Below are 22,733 nucleotides of genomic sequence, written 5' to 3'. Positions count from 1 at the left end.
AGCAGAAGTGCTCACACCTAGAAGGATGTGTGAGTGGATGACCCAAAACATTGCAGAGTTCCTCAAAGCAAGAGCTGTTTGCGGAACTGCCCCTCCCCGTCTTTTCTCTCTCTCTCTCCCTCCTTTTTCTTGTTTCATTTTTCTCTTTCTTCTGTCTTTCTTCTCTTTTTCAATCTCTCCCCACTTTCCTTCCATTCCCCCACTCCCACTCTTTCTGACTCTTTTTCTTTATTGCACATACACACACACACATACACACACACACACACACACAAACACAGGAATCAGAATTACTAGGGAGTGAAAATGTGTTTTTTAGGAAAAGAAGGTGATTTTGGAATCTGACAGTAATGAAATTCAAGCTCTGGCATTTGTTAGCTCTGCACATTTTAAAAGTATTTTTACCTTTTTATGAGCTATTTCCCTTCATTTGTAAAAATGGAATTAATCATAGATCTCTCACTTGGTTGTTGGGAGGACTAAAACCCACCATCTGGGGAAAACACCAAAGAGAATGTGTACCCAAAACACATAGCTTTGTCCTCTTACTTCCATTAATGTCAGGGTGGGTGGCTCCTGGTCTCCTTTGTCCCTGGACACACACACACACGCACACACACATCCTTTTTTTCTTTCCCCTCCCCCACCAAACATACCACACATTCCTATTCATGCACTCTCTCCTGAAAGCCTGCTAATGCCTGCCCTCTCCTTTCTGCTATTTGTCCACAGACCGGCATATCTTTCAGCTGAGAGCTCACATGTACCAAGCCCGAGGCCTCATCGCTGCTGATAGCAATGGACTTTCTGACCCCTTTGCCAAAGTCACGTTCCTTTCCCACTGCCAGGCCACAAAGGTAAGCAGGGAAGCCCAGCTGCCTCCCTCCCACGACAGCCCACAGCAAGACACAGCACAGCCTGGGATGAAAAGCTAGGAACGTGTCTGTGTCTGGGTAGGTGCTGTGTATTTCCCACTCAGAAGGAGGTTTGCAAGGATTGAGTGACATGAAGAAGGTTCATTGTCCAGTGTGATCTTTTGTCCTGCAGCAAAACGAGCACATAGCCAAGATGAAGGAAGGATGGGAGGCAGGAAGTTTGGAGAGGGAGAAAGGAACCTAGACTAATGCTCAAATGCCCACATAATGCCACATAAAGTTCACTTTCAATGGGGAATGGACAAAGGAGAAACAGCGCTGCTCAGACCACCTTCATGAGGCTATTAAAAAAATCCAGTCTTTATTTGGTACCTTCGGAAGAGCAGAGGTTTCCAGCTCTGACTTTGTTCTGTGCCTGCCAGCTCGAGGTCTTTGCATACTCTGAACGCCTCTGCAGCTCAGCCTTTGCCCCTGACAGCGAGGCTTCCTGATGGATGTCTGAGGGTTAGAGGAGTAAAGCTATGCTCCTTTTTCCTGTGCTTTCTCCCTTCCCTAACTGAAATGTGAAGAGAGCTCCCAACGCGCAGACACCCGACAGACTGCTTTTCTTCTTAGATCAAGTTCTCTAAGGCCTGACTCTGTCCTCAAGAGTTTATTGCTCTGCTCTGCCCATTTCTGGGAATTAAGACAAAAAGCCAGACTACAAAGAGTGCTGAGGTTACCGTCTAGCTCATCTGCTCTTGCTGCATTTGCTCACTAAATCTGTCACCTAAAATGAGAGCAGGTGTGAAGAAGCAAAATGTGAAAATAGTGATTGATGAATGGACGCCTTTCCATTGGCTGATGCCGGAGGGACAATGCTTCTCCCCTAAGTGAGGTCTGTGACCTGGGAGGTGACTTTTTTTTTTGATAGTCAAACAAGTTTTATTTTTTTATTTATTATTTATTTTTTAATAAGTGAATCACCGTGAGGGTACAGTTACAGATTTATACATTTTTGTGCTCATGTTTTCTTCATACAAAGTTCGAGAACCCATTCCTTCACCAGTGCCCATTCTCCACCACAAATAAACCCAGCATCCCTCCCCCACTCCCCAATCCCATCTCCCCCCACCCCACCCTGTCACTGTGGCAGGGTATTCCCTTTTGTTCTCTCTCTCTAATTAGGTGTTGTGGTTTGCAATAAAGGTGTTGAGTGGCCATTGTGTTCAGTCTCTAGTCTACATTCAGCACGCATCACCCTTCCCCACCCATGGCTTCCAATCACATTTTACTTGGTGTTCCCTTCTCTGAGTTGCCTTCTCCCCAGAATGTGAGGCCAGCTTCCAAGCCATGGAGTCAATCTCCTGGTACTTATTTCTACTATTCTTGGGTGTTGGTCTCCTACTCTGTTATTCTATATTCCACAGATGAGTGCAATCTTTCTATGTCTGTCTCTCTCTTTCTGACTCATTTCACTTAGCATGATACTTTCCATGCTGGTCCACTTATATGCAAAGTTCATGATCTCCTTTTTTCTAACAGCTGCATAGTATTCCATTGTATAGATGTACCAAAGTTTCTTTAACCAGTCATCTGTTCTAGGGCACTCAGGTTTTTTCCAGATTCTGGCTATTGTAAACAGTGCTGCGATGAACATATAAGTGCAGATGTCATTTCTAGTATACTTTTTTGCTTCTCTGGGATATTTTCCCAGCAGTGGTATTGCTGGGTCAAATGGGAGCTCAATTTCTAATTTTTTGAGAATCATCCATATTGTTTTCCAGAAGGGCTGAACCAGTCGGCATTCCCACCAGCAGTGTAGAAGGGTCCCTTTCTCCCCACATCCTCTCCAACAGTGGTTGCTTTTGTTCTTTTGGATGTGTGCTAGTCTCTGTGGTGTGAGGTGGTATCTCATGGTTGTTTTGATCTGCATCTCTCTGATGATTAGTGATGTAGAGCACTTTTTCATGTGCCTTTTGGCCATTCGTATTTCTTCCTTGGGAAAGTTTCTGTTCATTTCTTCACCCCATTTTCTGATGGGGGTGGGAGGTGACATTTTGATGGATGACACGCAGACCAAGATCATAATGTGAGCCAGTCACGTGTCCATTCCACACTGGGGTCCTGCTCCCATGCACCAGGACCCGTGCTGGGTAGAAGTTTGGGGGTGGAGTGCAGGGGCGGACCCTGTTCCTGTGGAAGATGCCATCCAGACATGGAGGCTGGCACAGGCATGAGACACGCACAAACCAGAATAAAGCCCACGGAATAGAGTTCTGGCCTCTCTGAGCCACACGGAGAGAAGTTAGGTGTGAATAAGAAGGAAATGGAGAGATATTGGTAAAGGACCACCGCTCCATCTTCACTCAGGGACCAAACAGGGAATGAGGACAGTAGCCTGCTTTGCCCTCCTGTGCCTTGAGAGGGAGTAAGAGAGTAGATCATTTGTTTATCTCTGCTTCCACTTGCTCTAGTGAAGTTAGACGGGGGCAGAGGTCAGGGGCTGTATTAGATATAAAGAAACACAATGGGTGAATATTGAATACCAAAAGCAATGGAAACAAAGAACATGAGAACTGTTACTCAATACTATGAAGGGCCTGGAGGAGAGGAGTGGGGAGGGGGGTCAGCCTCTATGGTGGAGGAGGGAGATGTTCAATCAGAAGGAGGAGGCGGTGCTGAAAGGTGGTAGTGTGTTATTTATGAAAGAAACCCTCTCAGCTACAGCACTGTAAATAACAGTGGTAAAATGTTTTAAAAAAGAAGGAAAGAAAAAAGAAAAGAAAAGAAAAGAAGAGAAAAAAGAAAAGAAAAGAAAAGAAAAGGAAAGGAAAGGAAAGGAAAGGAAAAGAAAAGAAAGAAAAGAATAGAATAGAAAAGGAAAGGAAAGAAAAGAAAAGAAAAGAAAAGAAAAGAAAAAGGAAAAGAAAAAATGAATAGAAAAAAGAAAAGCACCTCTTGTAGAAGTAGAGTGGTGGAAGGACAGCAAATGGGGTGGGGTTGGGGGGGGGGCAGTGAACACTGGTGAGGAAGTGGGTGTGGAAACATTGCACGTCTGAAACCCAATCATGAATTACTTTGTAATTTCCTGGTCACTAAATTAAAAAAAAATAATACATTTTTTAAAAGGAGTATAGATCAGAGTCACAACGTCAGAATTCAAATCTGATATCTTTCTTTGCTCAGCTGTGTGACCTCAAGCAAAATCCCCATTGTCCTCGGTTACTTTATCAGGAGTGTGGGTCCAGTGATAGTGTAGGTACTTCCCACAGGGCAGTGCCTACCTTAAAATAGCTTCTCCGTGACTGTGCATGACTAGTATCGTGAGATTTCCCCTCCTCAGCAAAGGGGACTCTCAAAGGATGGCCCCCTGGGGACCTTCTCCACCAGTCTTAACACTGTGGACTGGGGCCAGAGAGAGATAGTAGAAGTTAAGACAGTTGCCTCACAGGCAGGTGATCCCAATTTGATCCCTGGCACTGCCCTAAGCACCGCTAGGAGACACCCAGAAGTACAGCACCAGAAGGAACCTTGGGCACTGCCAGGTGTGACCCAACAGCCCCCACCAGCAACAGCAACAAAAATAATACTGCAATTCCAGATCCCAGAGATGATTTTCACTGTGTGGGGTGAGGGTTGAGTGAGCTCACTGCGCTGCTAGGTAATTATTCTGTTTTGTATCTCTGCAGGGGTATCTCCCTTTGATTTGGACCCATATCTCAAAGGGACAGAGAACCTGTTTTTCAAATAATAGTGTTCCAGATAATGACATTTAACATGATTCTAATGTATCACCTTCTAAGCAAATCCTGAAGAAATGATACTAGTCATAGTTACCTTGGTAAAGGGAGAATATTTTTCTGTTTGGGAGATACTTTCAGAACCACTCGAAAGGGGTCATATGGCCCTTTCGTTCACGGGAGAAGCTCTGGGGACAGTTCAGTACATATTCATTCATTCGTGCAAGTAACTATTGAATGCAGAAGGCTGCTGGGTTAGTGCCTATGATTGTGCTGAAACATTACCAATCTGAAAATAAGTGTTGGACTAATGAATGAATGAATGAATGAATGAATACTGACCCCTATAATCTTATCAAGAGGCGTATATCTTCAAAGCTACAAGGAAATCATAAAAATATTTCTATAGGAAAGATGCAATGAGGATAATAAATTGCTTTGGTATCTCACTGTTGGGTGCACACTACAAAAAAAAAAACCCATGAAGACATTTCTATTTTTTTAAATCAACATAAACACACATGGTTCTCTGTAATGTCAGTCACTGCCAAAAGATAAATTTGCTTTGCAAATCCTTAACTCCTATTTCTACACTGGTAAAAGTCACTCTTTCCCTGCCTAAGTAGTTCATATTTTCTCTGGAATTTTGTATTAAAAACCTCACTGTTACTGTAGAAAAATACCTATAAAATCATAAAGCAAAATAGTTTTTATGGCTCATAATAAAGGAGAGCATTGCAAGTATTTTGTAGTTGCAGTGCTAATGATTTGATGTGGATGATTCAAAACAGTTCTTGATGTAAAACTCTGATAGGTTTATTTGTTTTTTGCAGTTTGGCCACTTAGTATCGGCCAAATCTCTCTCACCTGCTCTTGGACTGAGCAGCAAGAAATAAGGGTGTCATGCAGAGATGGCATGGGCATTTGCCCAGGCTCCAGAAAACACCGTGCCTTGTGCATTTTGAAATCACTCATTTCAGTGACTGTGGCTGCAGCCCCTCTCCAGGGCTGACCTCACTTGCTAAGGGGAGAGTTTCTGCCCAGGTGCAGACTCTCATTCTGCAAACAACCTTTGTCTTATTTCTGTGAAACTGGCATTATTTCCAAACATTCAATTAAGTAGACTGGAGCAACGTTTCCATGCAGCCTCCTATGGGCACCCAGGATATTGTAAGGTGAGGTGGGGGCCACCGTAAGACACTAGGGGTCAACAGGTCAATAGGGAGGATGGAAGGAGATTCACAGGAAGGAGGAGAATTCAAATCTTAACTATCCTCTTTTGTCTGAAGCACCGTTTGAGTGGAAGTGGGGCTGTGCCAATTAAGCAGGCTGTTTTCTTTATTTGGTTTCTCCATCTCTATTGTGGGCATGACCAACTGCCAACGTGGCAACTTGCTATGGCAGAACGGGTGTTGCCATACGTAAGGGTCAAGTTTAGTTTGAAGAACCTGATCAGTTTTATGCAGTCAGATAAATGTCCACAAGACAGAATTTCTTATAAGGAATATCATTTTAGATCCCTCTTTAGGGAAATTGATGATAAAATTATATTGGCTCACAAGTGATAAGTCATCAGGTCTCCCTCATCCTCCATTTTGCCTTCCACAAAACTTGAGATGATATTAGCATCTGACGGTGAGAGAGGTTAGCAGGCTGGGCTTGGGTGCCAGATTATCCAACCGAATATTACTTCTGCCACTTGCTGGCTCTGGAGAAGTGAGCTTCTGTTTTTATGGTCTATAGAATCTGATTCATTAGCTGTATCCACCTCTCGAATTGATGAGAAGTTTAAAAGAGAGCAAGAAAGAGCACAGAAGCCAGCACAGTAAATAAGTGTGATATCCTCCCGTTCTCCCTTTAGATTGTCACTAGAGTGTTGAATGTGTGAGGACATGCTCTTTTGGCCTTTCATCTGTTGAATGTGCCTTGGAGTCCCCTACCATCCATTCCAGTGACTGTCACTGTATCACTGTCATCCCATTCTTCATTGATTTACTCGAGCAGGCACCAGTAACGTCTCTATTCCTCCCAGCCCTGAGATTTTAGCAGCCTCTCCTTACTAGTCTTTCCCAATGATTGGAAGCTCTTTCAGGGTCAGGGGAATGAGACCTATCATTACTGCTTTTGGTATATTGAATACACCACGGGTAGCTTGCCAGGCTCTGCCCGTGTGGGTGGGATACTCTCGGTAGCTTGCTGGACTCTCCGAGATATATGTGTGTGTGTATATGTATATGTATATGTATATATGTGTATATATGTATATATACATATATACATACACACATACACACACATATATAATATATGTATTTATATATATATATATATAAATTTATATATATAAAACCTTGTTCTTTCTCTTGGAGAACCTGACAAGCTACCAAGAATCTATTGCCTGCACTGGAGAGCCTTGCAAGCTCCCCATGGTGTATTCATATCCCAAATACAGTAAAAGATTATACATACCTCTTGGAGAGCCTGGCAAGTACCAAGAGTATCCCGCCCGCATGGCAGGGCTGAGTGTAATAGAGACATTACTGGTACCCACTCAAGTAAATCGACAAACAACGGGATGACAGTGATGACAGTGATGATGACAGTGAAATATGATTTCTTGCCTAATGTCTGAACTCCATCAAATATGGTGTGGTAATTATGGAAAATGGTAGGAAGTGTCTTATAATGTGTCTGGAATTAAAAAGAAAAATGTGTCCGGAAAGCGGCCTGGAGTGTCGGGGTGGTTGGGTAGTGGAGGTCGGCTGCCGGGGCGGGTCCCTTGTGGTGGGAAGGGTTCTCACCCACCCCCCTCTGGGACTCCCTGAGTCAAAACAGCCTGGTGCGGAGTCCCATTCCAGTGACAGTTTACCTTTTTTTTGGACCCCACCTTCCAGGTTATTTCCCAGACCCTCTCCCCAACCTGGAACCAGATGCTGCTCTTCAATGACTTGGTACTGCATGGAGACCAGAAGGAGCTGGCCGAGGCGCCACCATCCGTGGTGGTGGAGTTATATGACAGCGATGCAGTGGTGAGTGTCCAGGGCTCTGAACACGCCCTGTTGATGTGCGGAGTTTACCTAACCAGCCTGCCACGGCACTGAGCTCAGGACGGGCCTGGAGGCAATCCTGACCTGCAAAAACAGAGCCAGGAAAAACACTCCATGATTATCTGCTCTACTAAAGGGTGTGTGTGTGTGTGTGTGTGTGTGTGTGTGTGTGTTTGACACTTAGATTTCCATTTAGATTGAAACTGAATCAGAATATGATAGGATCTAGTTCCACAAACATTCACTTATCACATATTTCTTTAGGAATGCGAGACTTCCACCCACTGCCCCAGCTAGTTTCATATCTTTATTGCTGTTTAATAAGAATGCCTTTTGTAATCCAGAGGCTTTTGCTGATATCCCCTGACTGGAAGGAAATGAATGGCTACAGTTGCCAGTTCAGCCTTTGTAGCTGGGTGTCTTAATCTCTGGCTGTGGCTTCCAAGTCTTGCAACAACACATCCATCCCTCTTCTATTTCTGTTCTGATGTTAACCAGACCTCCTCTCCAAAGATGTTTGTGCTATGAAACTTTAAATAGACTCAAATGTATATGAAAGGACTCGTTAAAAAATACCGAGACAAATATTCTTTAAATTAATAAATCTAAAACGAAAGGCAAAGGTTTATTTTCTGTGACTATCTCTGCTTCCTTGGGAGATGGCAAAATTAGAGCTACGGTAAGGATGGCAGATGGTACAAGAAGCATCTCCTTGCCTTTTCAAGCATCCTAGCAGCCTGACCCTGATCCAAGGTCAAGAGGAAAGTCAAATGGGGGATTGTAGTTGGGGGAAGCCCTCTCTTAAGACAGCAGGAAACAAATTCGAGCAAATGTCAAATTCCAAAACTTGAACTTTGCTTCCTTTGTTCACTCTTTCCACTTTGGGAGTGACTCTGTCCCTGGCTTCTGCTCCCCTCCTGTAGAGGGAACTAGATGTATATACCGAGGAGAAATGAATGAGTTCTACTGTAGGGCCTGTAACATTGGTTTTCTACAGAGATGACCACGAAGTAGCACCTTCTTAATTTTATTCCGAACAACATGATTCCCTGTCCTCGGTATTTTTTTTTTGTTTTTGTGTTTTGCTTTTTGGGTCACACCTGGCGATGCACAGGGGTTACTCCTGGCTCTGCACTCAGGAATCACTCCTGGCAGTGCCCAGGGGACCATATGGGATGCTGGGAATCGAACCCGGGTCAGCTGTGTGCAAGGCAAACGCCCCACCCGCTGTGCTATTGCTCCAGCCCCAAGGTATTTTTTATTTGAGAGTTAATAACAGTCATCAGGCATCTTTGAAAGTGCCCCCTAAATCAACCTGCGGGACTAGATGGATTTGCCTTTACTGTCCAGGCACTTTTTAGGTGGCTGCCTCCCTCCTGTGATTGCCCTCCTGCTCTCAGCCCAAGCCAAACCTTTCACAGCAAAACAAGCTTCCTTTCTCACATGTAAAGAAAAGGAAATAACAGAAAGACAAGAGAACAGGAGAAAGCTTCCCTCTTCTGGGAAGAAACATGGACAGAAACATGAAGACATGCAAGAGAGTCTGTAGCGGCAGCTACTCTGGGAGCACAAGAGTGGTGATGAAACTATTAGGTCCTGACACTGTCTGTCCTGTGCTTCCAGCCGAGAATATTAATTTATTAGCTAGTCACCTGTGCTCTCATTTACAGCTTAAGCTTTATAAGAAACTGGCTTATTTGGAAAATTGATGACTTCAGTTTCTATTTACTCTTTATTTACAGAGCCAATTATGCTTATGAATTCCCAGCTCTGACCATGGACAAAATAATCAGATGGTTGGTCATTCATTTCATATCCAGCTGTCCTATCTCCACCCAGACCAGGAATAGCTGACTCTTTCAGAGGAGATCAGCAGGCAGCTTTGTTTGTTGTTCTCAAATATGCCTCAAACTTGAATTCAAAGGCAGTGATGCAGTACCGTTGCTCAAACCCAACCACCATCAGCAGAGAAGGCAGGGCCCGGCTTTGGATTCTGCTGGTCATTCTGCCAACAACTTTCACTTGTCCAATATGTGAAAGTGCCTTCCCGCTGCCAGGGGATATGGTGGGCAAGAAAGCAGGAAATTTGACATATGAAACTTTCACTCCAGAAGTTTCTAACATGAACAGCAAAGCAGATTGGTTTGTTTCAGCTCTAAGCTGCTCCTGGGCAGAATGTGGACACAGGGTCCATGGAGCAGGCCTGGGGAAGAGGCAAAAGATGTGAGATGGTGACACAGAAGAATTATTTTTATTGGTTTTATTTGGGTTTTATCTGTTTTGCTTTTGGGGGGGAAACTCTGGCAATGCTCAGTGGTTACCCCTGTCTCTGCACTCAGGAATAATTCTGATGGTACTTGTGGGATAATATGGGATGCCAGAGTTGACCGGATGCAGGGCAAATGCCTTACCTGCTATATTATCTCTCTAGCTTCTTAAGTAGCACTGTCAACCCATTGTTCATCGATTTGCTTGAGCAGGCACCAGTAACATCTCCATTGAGACTTGTTGTTACTGTTTATGGCATATCAAATATGCCACGGGTAGCTTGCCAGGCTCTGCTGTACGGGCGAATATGGATACTCTCAGCAGCTTGCCGGGCTCTCCGAGAGGGACAGAGGAATCGAACCCGGGTCTTCTGTGTGCAAGGCAAATGCCTTGCCCACTGTGCTATCACTTCAGCCCAGCCCCTTAAGTAATTCTTTAAATTTTTAAAATTGAATATCATTAGATACACAGCGGCAACTTTGTTCATAATTAAGCTCTAGTCATACAATGTTCCAACACCCATCCCTCCACTGGTTTCACTAGTGTACATTTCCCATCTGCAGTGCCCCCAGTTTCCCTCCCTTAGAATAATTCTTAAAGAAACTTAGAACTTCTGTCACTTAGACATACTAGCCTTGCTCCTTTTTCTCCTCACATATTGAGTACCTATTATGTACAAATAACTGTGTAAGGCAGGTCAATTATTGTAGCATCTCTCCACAAACAGCTATTCACTTAAACCCAAGCTTAGGCATAAATTCAAAATTGGTTGAGAAACTGGCAAATGAATGCCTGTGAGTGTGGAAAGTAGTATATTTGGGAGCTCAGACTTAGGTTTACTTGGCCTCCAAAGTCCATGTCCTAATCCCGATGGTGTCTTTCTATGGGGAGCTCTGGGAATGTTGGGTGCCACCTTATTCTCCTCAAAGCACTCTCAATAATTATTTTAATTATTCTGTTGAGGATGATAAATCCTTTAAGAGAGCCTTGGAGCAGGAAAACCCTGTGATGACCCTCCTAAAGTTTCCACCCCAGGAGCTCAAGTGCACTCCATGGTTCCCCAATCCCATGGACAGGGATAAAGGGACTTGACAGATGATAGGAGGGAGGTTGGACCAAGAGGATGCCCTGTGGGTAACATTCTTATGAAGGTCATTTACATAATTGCACAGGTGTCTCAAAGTCAAGAACAAACACGAGGGGCTGGAGCGATAGCACGGCGGGTAGGGCATTTGCCTTGTATGTGGCAGACCCGGGTTCGATTCCCAGCATATTATAATATCCCCGAGCACCACCAAGAGTAATTACTGAGTGCAGATCCAGGAGTAACCCCTGTGCATCACCAAGTGTGAGCCAAGAAGCCAAAAAAAAAAAACAAACATAAATTTTTCCCCCCATTTTAGGGGAAGCCAGAGTACTTGGGTGCCACCGTGGCTGCTCCTGTGGTGAAGCTGGTTGACCAGAACTATGAGCCACCAAAGCTGTGCTATCACCCCATCTTCTGTGGGAACCTCTCTGGAGGGGACCTACTCGCGGTATTTGAATTGCTGCAGGTGAGTGACAAGATAGCCACACTAGTGGTCTCTCTGCTTGACCTGGTCTGAGAGGCAACTTCATGGGAGAGCTCTGCAGCTGTTCTTGGTCCCACCCTGATAGCTGGTGTCTTCTTCTGGGAATATGGGGGTGCTTCTTAAGAACTTAGGGGACACAGGCTATACCCAGAGCCCCACTGCTGCAAAGTCAAGAGTCTGTTTGCAAGAGTCTTCCAGAGCTGGCAGATAGGGCTGCTAAAGCATTATCTGCTTTAGCATGAGAAGATGCTCATGAGAAGATACTCAGAGGAAGGAGCAGATACTTGTGGGCACTTAGCATGTTTCCAGAGTTGTGTTTGTGCCTCACCTACCCTTGGTCGCCCTCCTTCACTCTCCCTCCTGCTGAGATTGCACACCCATTTTTATCGAGTAAAATGATGATGCATGCAATGGACTGACTTACTTTATCAGGCAGCTAGTTAGGGTTCAGTTGAGAGCTAAATTGGACTCTACAATCTTTTTTCCCCTTACACTGTTCCACACCTTTTCCTGAAGACAAGAGGATCTCTTTATCTGTCCTGATAAAATGTAGTGGTGTTTGGGGACATAGGTTTTGGGAGACTTTTTCAGAAAACAAAACCATTGTACTTAGGGGAAGCTGAGACTCTTAAGTATGGTTGTCCAGTAGATGATCAAATGGGGCATGAAGACCTGCAAAAGAGGTGACCAAGTGGACCTATATCATATTTATCTTCCTGACTATTTCATTTATTGAGAATCAGGAGAGCAGATGGTACTTCGCTTCTAGGTCAGACCAGTTCCTCTACAGATAAACTCAGTTTCATAATCTTAGTTTTATTTTATTTATTCTCTTTGCTTTTTGGGTCAGACCCCATGATGTTCAAGGGTTACTCCTGACTCTGCACTCAAGAATTACTCCTGGTGGTGTTTGGGAGACCACATGGGATGCCAGGGATTGAATCCAGGTCAGCTGTGTTCAAGGCAAATGTCCTACCTGGTGTACTATCATTCCATCCCCAAGAATCTCAATTTTTTTGAACAACAAAGGTCTTTTATTATTATCCACATAAACCCACTGAGGCTCAGGTGATATTCCAAAGTCAGAGATTTCCATGCAGTGTTTCAGGGAAGAATCTCAATTTTTAAAGAAAACTGTCTTGGTAGAAAACTGTGAATGCAAGAATTCCTAACACATAGAGACTAATTTCATGGGTATAGACCTCGTTTCTTTTACTTACTAGTGGGTGACCCTGGGTAAGCTACTTCATCTCTCAGTGTTGACCCTGTAAAGTGATGATGATAGACATTTGCCTAAGTATGTGGTGTGAAATAGACATTCAACAAATACCACATGCTTTATTATTATTGCTTATATTATGGCACAGAATATTAAAGCAAGATGTCCAGTCCCACCGATTTATATCAGGTAAGGGAAATGAAGACGATAGATATGAAGACTTACTGAATAAGCAGGATCAGAGTTGTGACTCCAAGTCTACCTTTTCCCCTAAGAGCTGGAGAGAGCAGGGTGCATAATGAGGAAAGGAACAGCTATGGGGTTAGATACTTGTATTAAGTTTTCTACATGCTTTTCTGCAAACCCAGGTTCATTTCTGAAACCTAGGAGCTATATGTAAGTACAACGATAAATTTTTAATTCCATCTCATTAGAGACTTTGATTTTGCTCTACTTAATAAGAAAGAAAGATGAAACTCTGTTGAAGATTGTGAAGTTGGGTGAGCGTGTAGAAAGATGGGGTGGCAGGAAGTCAGGTATATCCTGCTCCATAATGATTGCAGTTCAGGGTGGGAGAAGGGGGGAACTAAGAACTCTTTGTTTTAGAAATCTTAGGTTCTAGGATACCAGAATAATAAACCCAGTGAGATTCCACTAGACCAGCTCTTGCCAGATAGATTTGAGTTGCAATGAAGCAAGGGAATAAATTCCAGAGCTGAAAGTAACCTTTGAAACCAGTAGGCCAATCTTTCTTCAAGCCCAAAGATTGATTTCAGGCTGCCAAAGAAGAATTTTAGGTAAAAACAGGAAGAATATTAATTTTTTGTTGTTGAGTTCACTGGAAGGAGCTTTGCCTCTCCATGTGACCAAGTTTAATGACATGTAATGTGACATATAATACTGCATGTTTAAGATGCACAGTGTGATCATTGATATCTGTATATATTACAAAATAATTTCCATAATTAGTTGATTATCATATCTAACACTGTGCAGAGTTGTCTTGTGTGTGCTTGATAAGAAGTTTTCTGAGCCACTTTGAAGTAAGTAATAGGATCACTGTTAACTTTAGTCACCATGTTCATGAAATCCTCAAGACCTATTCATCTAATAATGGAAACGTGCCCCTTTGATCACCTCACACATTTCTCCACCCAGTGATCATGAAGCAACTCTATTTCTATAAGACTTTTGTATTCTGCGTATAAATGAGCTCAGGCAGGAATTTTTTCCTCCAACTTTTCTCAATTAGCCTAATGCTCTCAAGTCCTATCCATATTGTTGCAAATAGTTTTGATGCTTTTCATCCTTCTAATCACTTTTAGAAGAAAGTTGTTTAATGCTCATCAAATAATACAAATAAAAAATATATAATACTGCTCTCAACTGCAGTCTTCCTAAGAAAAAGCACAGGCTTAGTCTCTTGGGATAGAGGGAAAAAAGGATGGATGTTAATAGGAACATTTCCCAACATCGTGGAGTACCAGACTGTCCAAATATATTGAAAAGGAAGTTTAAGAAATGCTTGACTTGACATATAACAATAACAGTGTTTTTTTGTTTGTTGTTTTTTGATTTTTGGGTCACACCCGGTGATGCTCAGGGGTTACTCCTGGCTCTGCACTCAGGAATTACTCCTGGCAGTGCTCGGGGACCATATGGGATGCTGGGAATCGAACCCAGGTCAACCGCATGCAAGACAAACACCCTACCCGCTGTGCTATTGCTCCACCCCCCAATAACAGTGTTCTATTTTTATTTTAAAGTTGCCTTGCATGTGTGGCCTTGTCTGAACACCATGAATTTATTTTTTTTTTTTTCCAAACAAGACAGCATGCAGGAAAATGTTTGATGGCTAATAGCATAGGTGGTAAAGGTGACGGAGGAGTAGCTGACTTGGGAAAACTCAATCTAGGGCAACGCTTTTACTTCACACATCAGAAAGCAGAGGCTCAAGGTTAGCTGAATTGGATCTGGTCAACTACTCTCGTTTTTTTGGTGGGGGCAGGGGCTGGGCCACACCAGCCGTGCTCAGAACTTATTCTTGGCTCTGTGCGCAGGGATCACAACTGGCAGGTTCAGGGGTGCTGGGGACCAAACCCAGGTTGGCCACTTGTAAGGCAAACTCCCTACCCACCATACGATTGCTTGGGCCCCTCAGTCAAGTGCTCTTTTCACTACACAAAACCTCCCAAAATGCCTAGAGCTCTGAAGTGAGGGTCTGGACCAACAGACCCCTACAGGCCCTCCGAGAGCATCTGAGTTCCAGAGTCTCAGCCCTCCCCCGTCCTCTGCACCGGGTGAAACAGAGACTCCCGCTGCTTCCTGACAGCTGCGTTAATGGAAGAAGCCTTGTCAGAGGGAAGCAGCCTAAGAGATACAATCCATTAGCATTTCCTCGGAACTCCTTTCTCATTTGATTAGTTGTTCAGAAAGTAATTTGATCATCAGCACGACTGCCTTCACGTGTGGCTCCCATTGTCCATGCTGAGAAGACCGAGCACGTAACTGCCTTCCTCTGTCACCAGTCGCTCTCAGTTTTCCTTTGTGGATGGTGCCTGCAGCCTCTCCGTTATGGGAATGCTTCCCTGTCTCAGAATCTGATCTGTATTGCAAACCATAATGGCCAAAAGGGGGGTGGGGAGAGCGAGACAGACAGACAGACAGACAGACACACACACACACACACACACACACACACACACACACAGAGAGAGAGAGAGATAGACAGAGAGAAAGAGGAGAGAGAGGCAGCCAGAGACAGACAGAGACAAACACAGAGACACAGACAGAGAGACAGACACGGAAAGAAAGAAGGAAAGTGCCTGTCAAAGAGACAGACTGGGTGGCAGGAGGGAAGCTGGGGACATTGGTGGTGGGAAATGTGCACTGGTGGAGGGATGCATGTTGGAACACTGTGTGACTGAAACCTGACTGTGATCAGCTTTGTAACTCTGTATCACTCATTGATTCAATTTTTTAAAAGAGAAAAAGGACACAGTAGCTGGGTTCTCAGCCCTCTCTGAATTCGCATCTCTATCTCCTGCTGACCAGCCTAGCTGCCTTGCTAACCTGCCCCTGAAGTCTTCCCACTATGGATCCATCACTCCGTTCTTCTCCCAGATACGCTGTCTTGAAAATTTATACTCAACTTCAATTCTTCACTCTGTGTCTATAGCCGGCAGCCAGGTCAGCCCACTGACTTGAGCAGTTGTAGTCTTTTCTGGTCCCAGACTCTGTTTCTTACCAGGATTGTTATACTGACCTCTTTCCAGGTCTATGAGTTTCTACCTATTTTATGTGTGGTGGGGGCGTGTAGGAGGGGGGAGGCGATGCTCCCAAGTCATGCTACAGGAGGCCCAGTAGCCCCACTGGTTCTCAGCCAGATGTGCAAGCTGTTTGACGCAAAGGCCAGAGGATGTGGTGCTACCTGGACCCCGCAATGCTGGGGACTGCATTCAGGCTGCCCAGAGGTGCCCAGGGGCTTCAGGGCCACGATCTGATGGTGCCCAGTAGCCTCCAGGGCTGCATCAGCTGTGCGCAGGGAACTGTGTGGTGCTGGAGTGGAGATCCCCCGAGGCTGGCTTGCTAGGCATGCTTCCTACCAGCTGGACCGTCTCCCAGACCTCTACCCAATTTGTGATCTTCCAGAACACAGGTTCAGACCGTGTCATTCTCCTCCCTGCATTTTACTTTCAGGAACATTTACCAAAGTCTGTTTTTTTGTAAGCTCTGTCCCTCCAAATATAATGATAAAGAAATTTTGGAAATTTACATCATACTACTCTAGATTCGGACTGGAATGATAGCACAGCGGGTAGGGCGTTTGCTTTGTACACAGCCAACCCAGATTTGATTCTTCTGCCCCTCTTGGAGAGCCCGGCAAGCTACAGAGAGTATCCCGCCCACATGGCAGAGCCTGGCAAGCTACCCATGCCATATTCAATATGCCAAAAACAGTAGCAACAAGTCTCACAATGGAGATGTTACTGGTGCCCGCTCGAGCAAATCGATGAACAATAGGACAACAGTGCGATGACAACGCTACTTTAGATTACTTGTCTTGGGGATTTGAAATGTCTTTACCATAGTAAAGATTCTGAGAAGTCTTATAATAAGCATTTGAAACTTTTTTTCTGAAATCTAGTATTTCCCCAATTTTTTTTAAACTATCAACTGTTTTTGTTGTTTGTACAACTCTTACTAGTTCATGAAAAAATAAATTGGATCCATAGGGGAATGTCAAATTTGCATAGCCTGGCATTTAAACTCTCCCAGCATTTGTCTTCAAACTGTTTTCCTTTGGTTTTTGACCTCACATTTTTCCAGGTTACCCAATACTCACTGTGACCTCTTTATGTCAAAACTTTGAGCTCTCTAATCTCGCCTCATAACAGGCCTCCTAAATGTCTCCCTAACCTTCCCACGCTGACCTCAACACTCTGTCCTCCTTTGTAGGACGGTGGTTAATCCTGGTGGTTTCTGACCAGAGAAATCAGGAACCTCTCCTCACTCCCATCTCCACCAAATAGTTTCTCCTCTTCCTTCCTACAGCCCTGGACCTCTCTTTCTATTTCATTTAGATTCTTTTTTTTGTTTGTTTTTTGGGTCATACCCGGCAATACACAGGGGTTACTCCTGGCTCTGCACTCAGGAATTACTCCTGGTGGTGCTCAGGGGATGATATGGGATGCTGGGAATCAAATCGGCCGCATGCAAGGCAAATGCTCTACCCGCTGTGCTATCGCTCCAGCCCCTCATTTAGGTTTTGGAAAGGTCAGTTATTCATAAACTTCTCTCCAGTAATCACTAAGTGTCTTGAAGCCAAGACTGTTTTGATCATTCATTCATTCAGTCATTTATTCATTTAAATGTTGCTCGTCGAGCAATCCAGCTTAGGGAACAGGAAGCTCAGATGTAGAGCAGAAGAAGAGAACAGGATTTTAAATAGCCGTCAAAGGTAACTGAGAGCTGGCTAACACTTGGAGTTGAGTGTGAAGTTCATCTCCATGTCACTGAGAGAAGCCAGTTTTGTTTTATATAATAGGTTCTCTATGCAGTATTTTCAAACACACTTATTTGCTCGATTACATAAATTATGTAGAGAATACTTGAGCGTAGGCATTGTTTTCCTTGAGAGACAATTTAAATTCACTTCTAATGTAGTTTGGGGCACTAGCAATCTTAGGTTATCTGAATGCAATTGAAAATGAAAATGATTTGAAGTTATGCTTTCGTTCGTATTTGTCAAGGTCAGTCCATCTTCCCTTCACCCTTACTCCTAGCAAACACAGTACCAGAAAGTGTGCCAAGTGCTTTGCGGGCTCTTTCAACAATTCCTCGTAGGAGTTCATGAATCCATCAACACTTTCCTCACTTTATAAACAACGCAGTTGGGACTCAGTGACACTGAATCACTTCTCCAAGTGAATCCAGCTTATAAGTGATAGAGCCCAAGGCTGGGTCCTTGCTGAAGAAGAGGAAAAACATCCTCATCACTAGGTCTTATAAGCAGTGATGGAGTGGGGAGCGTGGAGAAAGGAGAAAGGCTTCTGAGCACCATTTTCAAAGGGGTATGACTGGGACTAACTTCATGCATAACCTTGAGATTAGGGCCCCCTTACAAGTCCCACCCTGAGTCCCCTGGTCTTGGCTTCAGGTTCTGGTATTTGTCTCCACTGGGGTGTTAGGACAGTCTACCATCTGCACCAATGTATCTTGTGTACCTTCTACTCCCCATTTTTTTTTTTTTTTGCCATTTTGCCTTCGTGAAAATTCTTCACTTTTCTTTGGTCCCAAATGCTGGGAAACAGCAAAGCCTGTGTTTGACCAGCAGCTGATCCTAGCAGAGTCCAGTGTCTCCAGTCTCCACCATGTCAGAACCAGGAGGCCCAGGCAGAAACTCTCAAGGGCATCTTTCAGGCACTCAATGAACAGAGATACTTTAGGGCATTTCTCAGGCTGGCATAACAGTTGCCTAGAGGAACAACGGGCAAGTTTTTATAAGACATAGCCATAGGTGACCTATGACCCCAGCTGCTCTGTAGCTTCTCCCTGGGACCTCAGGGGGGAGCTAGGTTTGTCAGTGAATGTGGTATTTTTGTTTGCTTGTTTTTAATTTTTATTAGTGAATCACTGTGAGGTACAGTTACAAACTTATGAACTTTCATGTTTGCATTTCATTTACATCCCTCCACCAGTTCCCATTCTCCTCCATCAATGTTCCCAGTATCCCTCCCACCACCCCCACCCCAACCCCACCACCCCGCCCTGCTTCTGCAGTAGGGCATTCCCTTTTGCTCTCTTTCCTGTTGGATGTTGTAGTTTGCAGTAGAGGTATTGAGTGGCCATCATGTTCAGTCTATAGTCTACTTTCAGCATGCAGCTTTCAACCCCAGTGGGTCCTCCCAACATTCTCTACCAGGTGTTCCCTTCTCTATCTCAGCTGCCTTTTCCCTCAGCCTGTGAGGCATCTCACACCACAGAGACTGGCCCACTTCCAAAAAGACAAAAGCAACTGGTGTTGGCATGGATGTGGGGAGAAAGGGACTCTCCTTCACTGCTGGTGGGAATGCTGACTGGTTCAGTCCTTTTGGAAAACAATATGGACGCTTCTCAAAAAATTAGAAATTGAGCTCGCATTTGACCCAGCAATACCACTCCTGGGTATATATCCCAAAGAGGCAAAAAAGTATAGTAGAAATGACATCTGTACTTGTATGTTCATTGCAGCACTGTTTATTATAGCCAAAATCTAGGGAAAAAATGGAGTGCCCCCAAACAGATGACTGGTTAAAGAAACTTTGGCACATCTACACAATGGAATACCATGCAGCTGTTAGAAAAGATGAAGTCATGAAATTTACATATAAGTGGATCAATATGGAGAGTATCATGTTGAGTGAAATGAGTCAGAAAGAGAGAGACAGACACAGAAAGACCACACTCATCTGTGGAATATAAAGTAGCAGAATGGGAGACTAACACCCAAGAGTAGTAGAGATAAGAACCAGGAAGTCTGCCCCACAGCTTGCCAGTGAGTGTGGGTTTGCAGGCTGCACTGCTCCCCTCCTGCTCTATGGGTGCTCTATGGGTGCTCTGTGGGTGCACATCTTCATCCTCACCTCCTTTCTCTGGCCTGTTTCTTGCCGAGCATCATTAGCTGCAGCCTGTTTTCCATTCGCCGTGTCTGTGCTCTGTCTTTTCTGAGCTTTCTGATCATTAGCTTAAGCACATCTGCTGGCACCAACTAGAAGACTCTGTGAAAACAATAAAAAAAAAAAATGGATGATTTGTCTGGGCTTGGCAGCTTCTGGTGAGCAATTAGGCCTTTGCAGCATATGGAGCGCAAGTGTTGTCAGCCTGTAAAAAGAGCTCACTGGAGACAGAGCATCACTCCAGGGGCTTGGAGAATGAAATGAAGTAGACAGGGACATCCTCTTGGCCAGGAAAAACACCCATAGTGAGGAAGCCCTCCTGTGACACAGCAGTGCTTCTGAGAACATCTGACTCCCGGGGGCTTGGAGATTCTTGTGCCTGGCCCAGCATCTAGGCCCAGAGAGGGAGATTTTCTCATGCAAAGTCACAGAGTGGAGCCTGGCTTCTTGTTCAGCCCACTGAGTGAGTTTTTTCGCTAAGCCTCCACAGGGACTCACTGTGTCCCGGACTAAAGACCAGGAGAATGGTCACCAAGGCTGGGGTCAAACCAGGATAACGTACTGAGTCCTGTTGAGGCAAGTCTTGATGGCGGCCTGGATGGCTCTCAGTGAGAAAGGCCCTTTCCTCAATAGTTCCTCAGCCCTTTGTGAGAGAGCTTGGCAAAGCACAGTGATGGCTCTCCCACGGCTTCCTAAACGCCAATGCCTTGAAAATGATACCTTTCATCCCTGAATCCAGCCTTCGAAGGACTTCATTTTCTGTTTTACTCCTTAAGACTCAGTACCTCCTGGATTCAGCCTGTGTTTTGCTCTAAGTCGTGAAAGCAAGAGCAAGTGGAGTCTCAGAGGTTCCGAGTTTGATCCGAACTTTCTCAATCCCCCCAGCTCTGGTGTCATGTCTCCCTGTCGTGAACACCTGCTTTCCTCCCTCCCCATCTGTTCTCTCTAGTATGAGCCTAGGGAAGACTCCATTTATCTTGGGGTACAATCGTAAAGGTTCACCACACATTGGCTACCCTGCTGGAAAATGCATTTGTCAAGTAATAAATTTGTCGTGGTAAAATGATTGAGTTGGTGGCAACTTTTGCTTTAGGGCCGAGGTGGTTGCTTGGTAACCCCAAGTCTCCCTTACCTCCCTGGCCCTGTCCTCTCACCAGTGCTTGTCCTCTGTGTGCAGGTTCCTCCATCCGGGATCCAGGAGCTCCCTCCCATTGACCCGCCAGATGTCACCCAGATCTACCCTGTTCCTGCAAACATCCGGCCAGTGTTGAGCAAATACCGCATTGAGGTACAGGGGAAGAGCACATCGTTTCCGGGGGCCGACAGGCAGCAGCATTGCTATACATGGCACGAGAGGGTGGTGGGAGGGAGGCAGACAGATCACTGGACACGGCCCTCTGGGCACTGGACAGGCTTCATTCTCTGACCGCATGTCTGTCTGGGCCACGTGGAAACCAGAACCTGCACGTGGCCCCTCCTTGGAAGGTCCTCGCAGGCACTCCTTCCCACCTCTCCTCCTCAGGTTCTCTTCTGGGGTGTTCGTGAAATGAAGAAGGTGCAGCTCCTGTCAGTGGACCGTCCTCAGGTTCTCATCGAGTGTGGGGGACGAGGAGTCAAGTCCTGTGTGATCCAGAGCTACAAGAACAACCCCAACTTCAATGTCCAGGCGGATGTTTTCGAAGTGGTGCGGCCCCTTCTCCCCACCTGCCTCTTGCTTCATTTCTGCAGAGGTCACCTGTCCTTCCTCACCCTGTCTTGGGGGAGAAAGTTCCAGAGCTTTGGAGATCTTGTATCTGTGACAAAGAACGGTCCGATTTAGTGAAGAGGCTGAATTTTCAGACTGGCATAGGTTTTTGTTGTTTTGTTTGGGGGCCACACCTGTGGTGCTCAGGGCTTACTCCAGCTCCGGGGTCAGGAATCAGGGATGACTCCTGGAGGCTCGGGGAATACATGGAGCCAGTGATCACACCTGGTTCTGTTGCATGCGAGGCAAGCACACTACCCACTATACTCTCTCTCTGGCCCACAGTAGAGTTTTGTTGTCATTATTGTTTGGGTCTTGGTGGTTCCAGGAGCCAATCCATACAGTAAAAAATCAAAGCAGCTTCAGTAGTTCCCCACTAGGCCCCCCAGTTCATCAGCCTTAGCGGGGAGCTTACTAGAAATGCAGATTCTCAGGATAACCCCATACTATGGAGTGAGAAACTTCTGTAGGGTAAGACCCCTTTACCCTTGGCTTAACAAGACCCCTGAGTATTTGGATTCACTTAAAGTCTGAAAATCATTGATCTAGAACAGTGTATCTCAGCCTGTTCCCAGCCATGGCCCACTCCTGACCTTGTTTCCCTCCTGACTCACTGTCCTACTAGTGAACCCCCTAGTTTTGTGCTGTGGTCCCTCATTTATGCGACTTTTACCCATGGCCCTGTTGGAATATCCTGCCTCCCCAGATATTCATGTGACCCCCAGTTTAGAAATTCTAATCTAGAAGATACTCTAACTCCTGGCTCCACTTCTATACCATTTTTTTCTAGCTGTTGATTTTAAATTCAATCAACCACTGGTTGCTAATTCTGTCTACATAGAACCCTCGATGGACTGTAGCTTATACCTGAATTTTTTACTACACAGGCTTGACACCCCTAAACCCTTTACTGCTCAAAGGTTAACTGTAGTTTTTGTGTGCGTCTTATCTGGAATGAACTGAGAAAGCTTGTTTTGTCAGATCAGTAAGCTCTAGTGAATTCATATTTTAAATTAGCAAAGACTAGAAATAAAGAGCATGCTTACGCCTAGAGGACTGTCGCGGGAAGCAGAGCTGGACCTTGGCCTGACACCCTCAGCTCTGTTTCACCTGACTCCATTTTTATTCTG

The 22,733-nt window shown here is 44.9% G+C and overlaps 1 protein-coding gene across 1 annotated transcript in view; it reads left to right on the top strand.

Annotated features, from left to right (window-relative positions):
* The window catches only part of FER1L6 (fer-1 like family member 6), a 129,078-nt gene that overhangs the window by 58,668 nt on the left and 47,677 nt on the right, over nucleotides 1-22,733 (top strand). The window contains exons 20-24 of the mRNA XM_055128326.1: nucleotides 733-857; nucleotides 7,492-7,626; nucleotides 11,316-11,465; nucleotides 21,037-21,147; nucleotides 21,382-21,543. Coding sequence (XP_054984301.1) covers nucleotides 733-857; nucleotides 7,492-7,626; nucleotides 11,316-11,465; nucleotides 21,037-21,147; nucleotides 21,382-21,543 — 683 coding nt within the window. The remainder of the gene's footprint in view (nucleotides 1-732; nucleotides 858-7,491; nucleotides 7,627-11,315; nucleotides 11,466-21,036; nucleotides 21,148-21,381; nucleotides 21,544-22,733) is intronic.

This window comes from Sorex araneus, chromosome 2, assembly GCF_027595985.1.
Source record: "Sorex araneus isolate mSorAra2 chromosome 2, mSorAra2.pri, whole genome shotgun sequence".
Lineage (NCBI taxonomy): Eukaryota > Metazoa > Chordata > Mammalia > Eulipotyphla > Soricidae > Sorex > Sorex araneus.
Note: the sequence above shows the minus strand (reverse complement) of the source record. Positions and strands in the feature narration are given on the sequence as shown.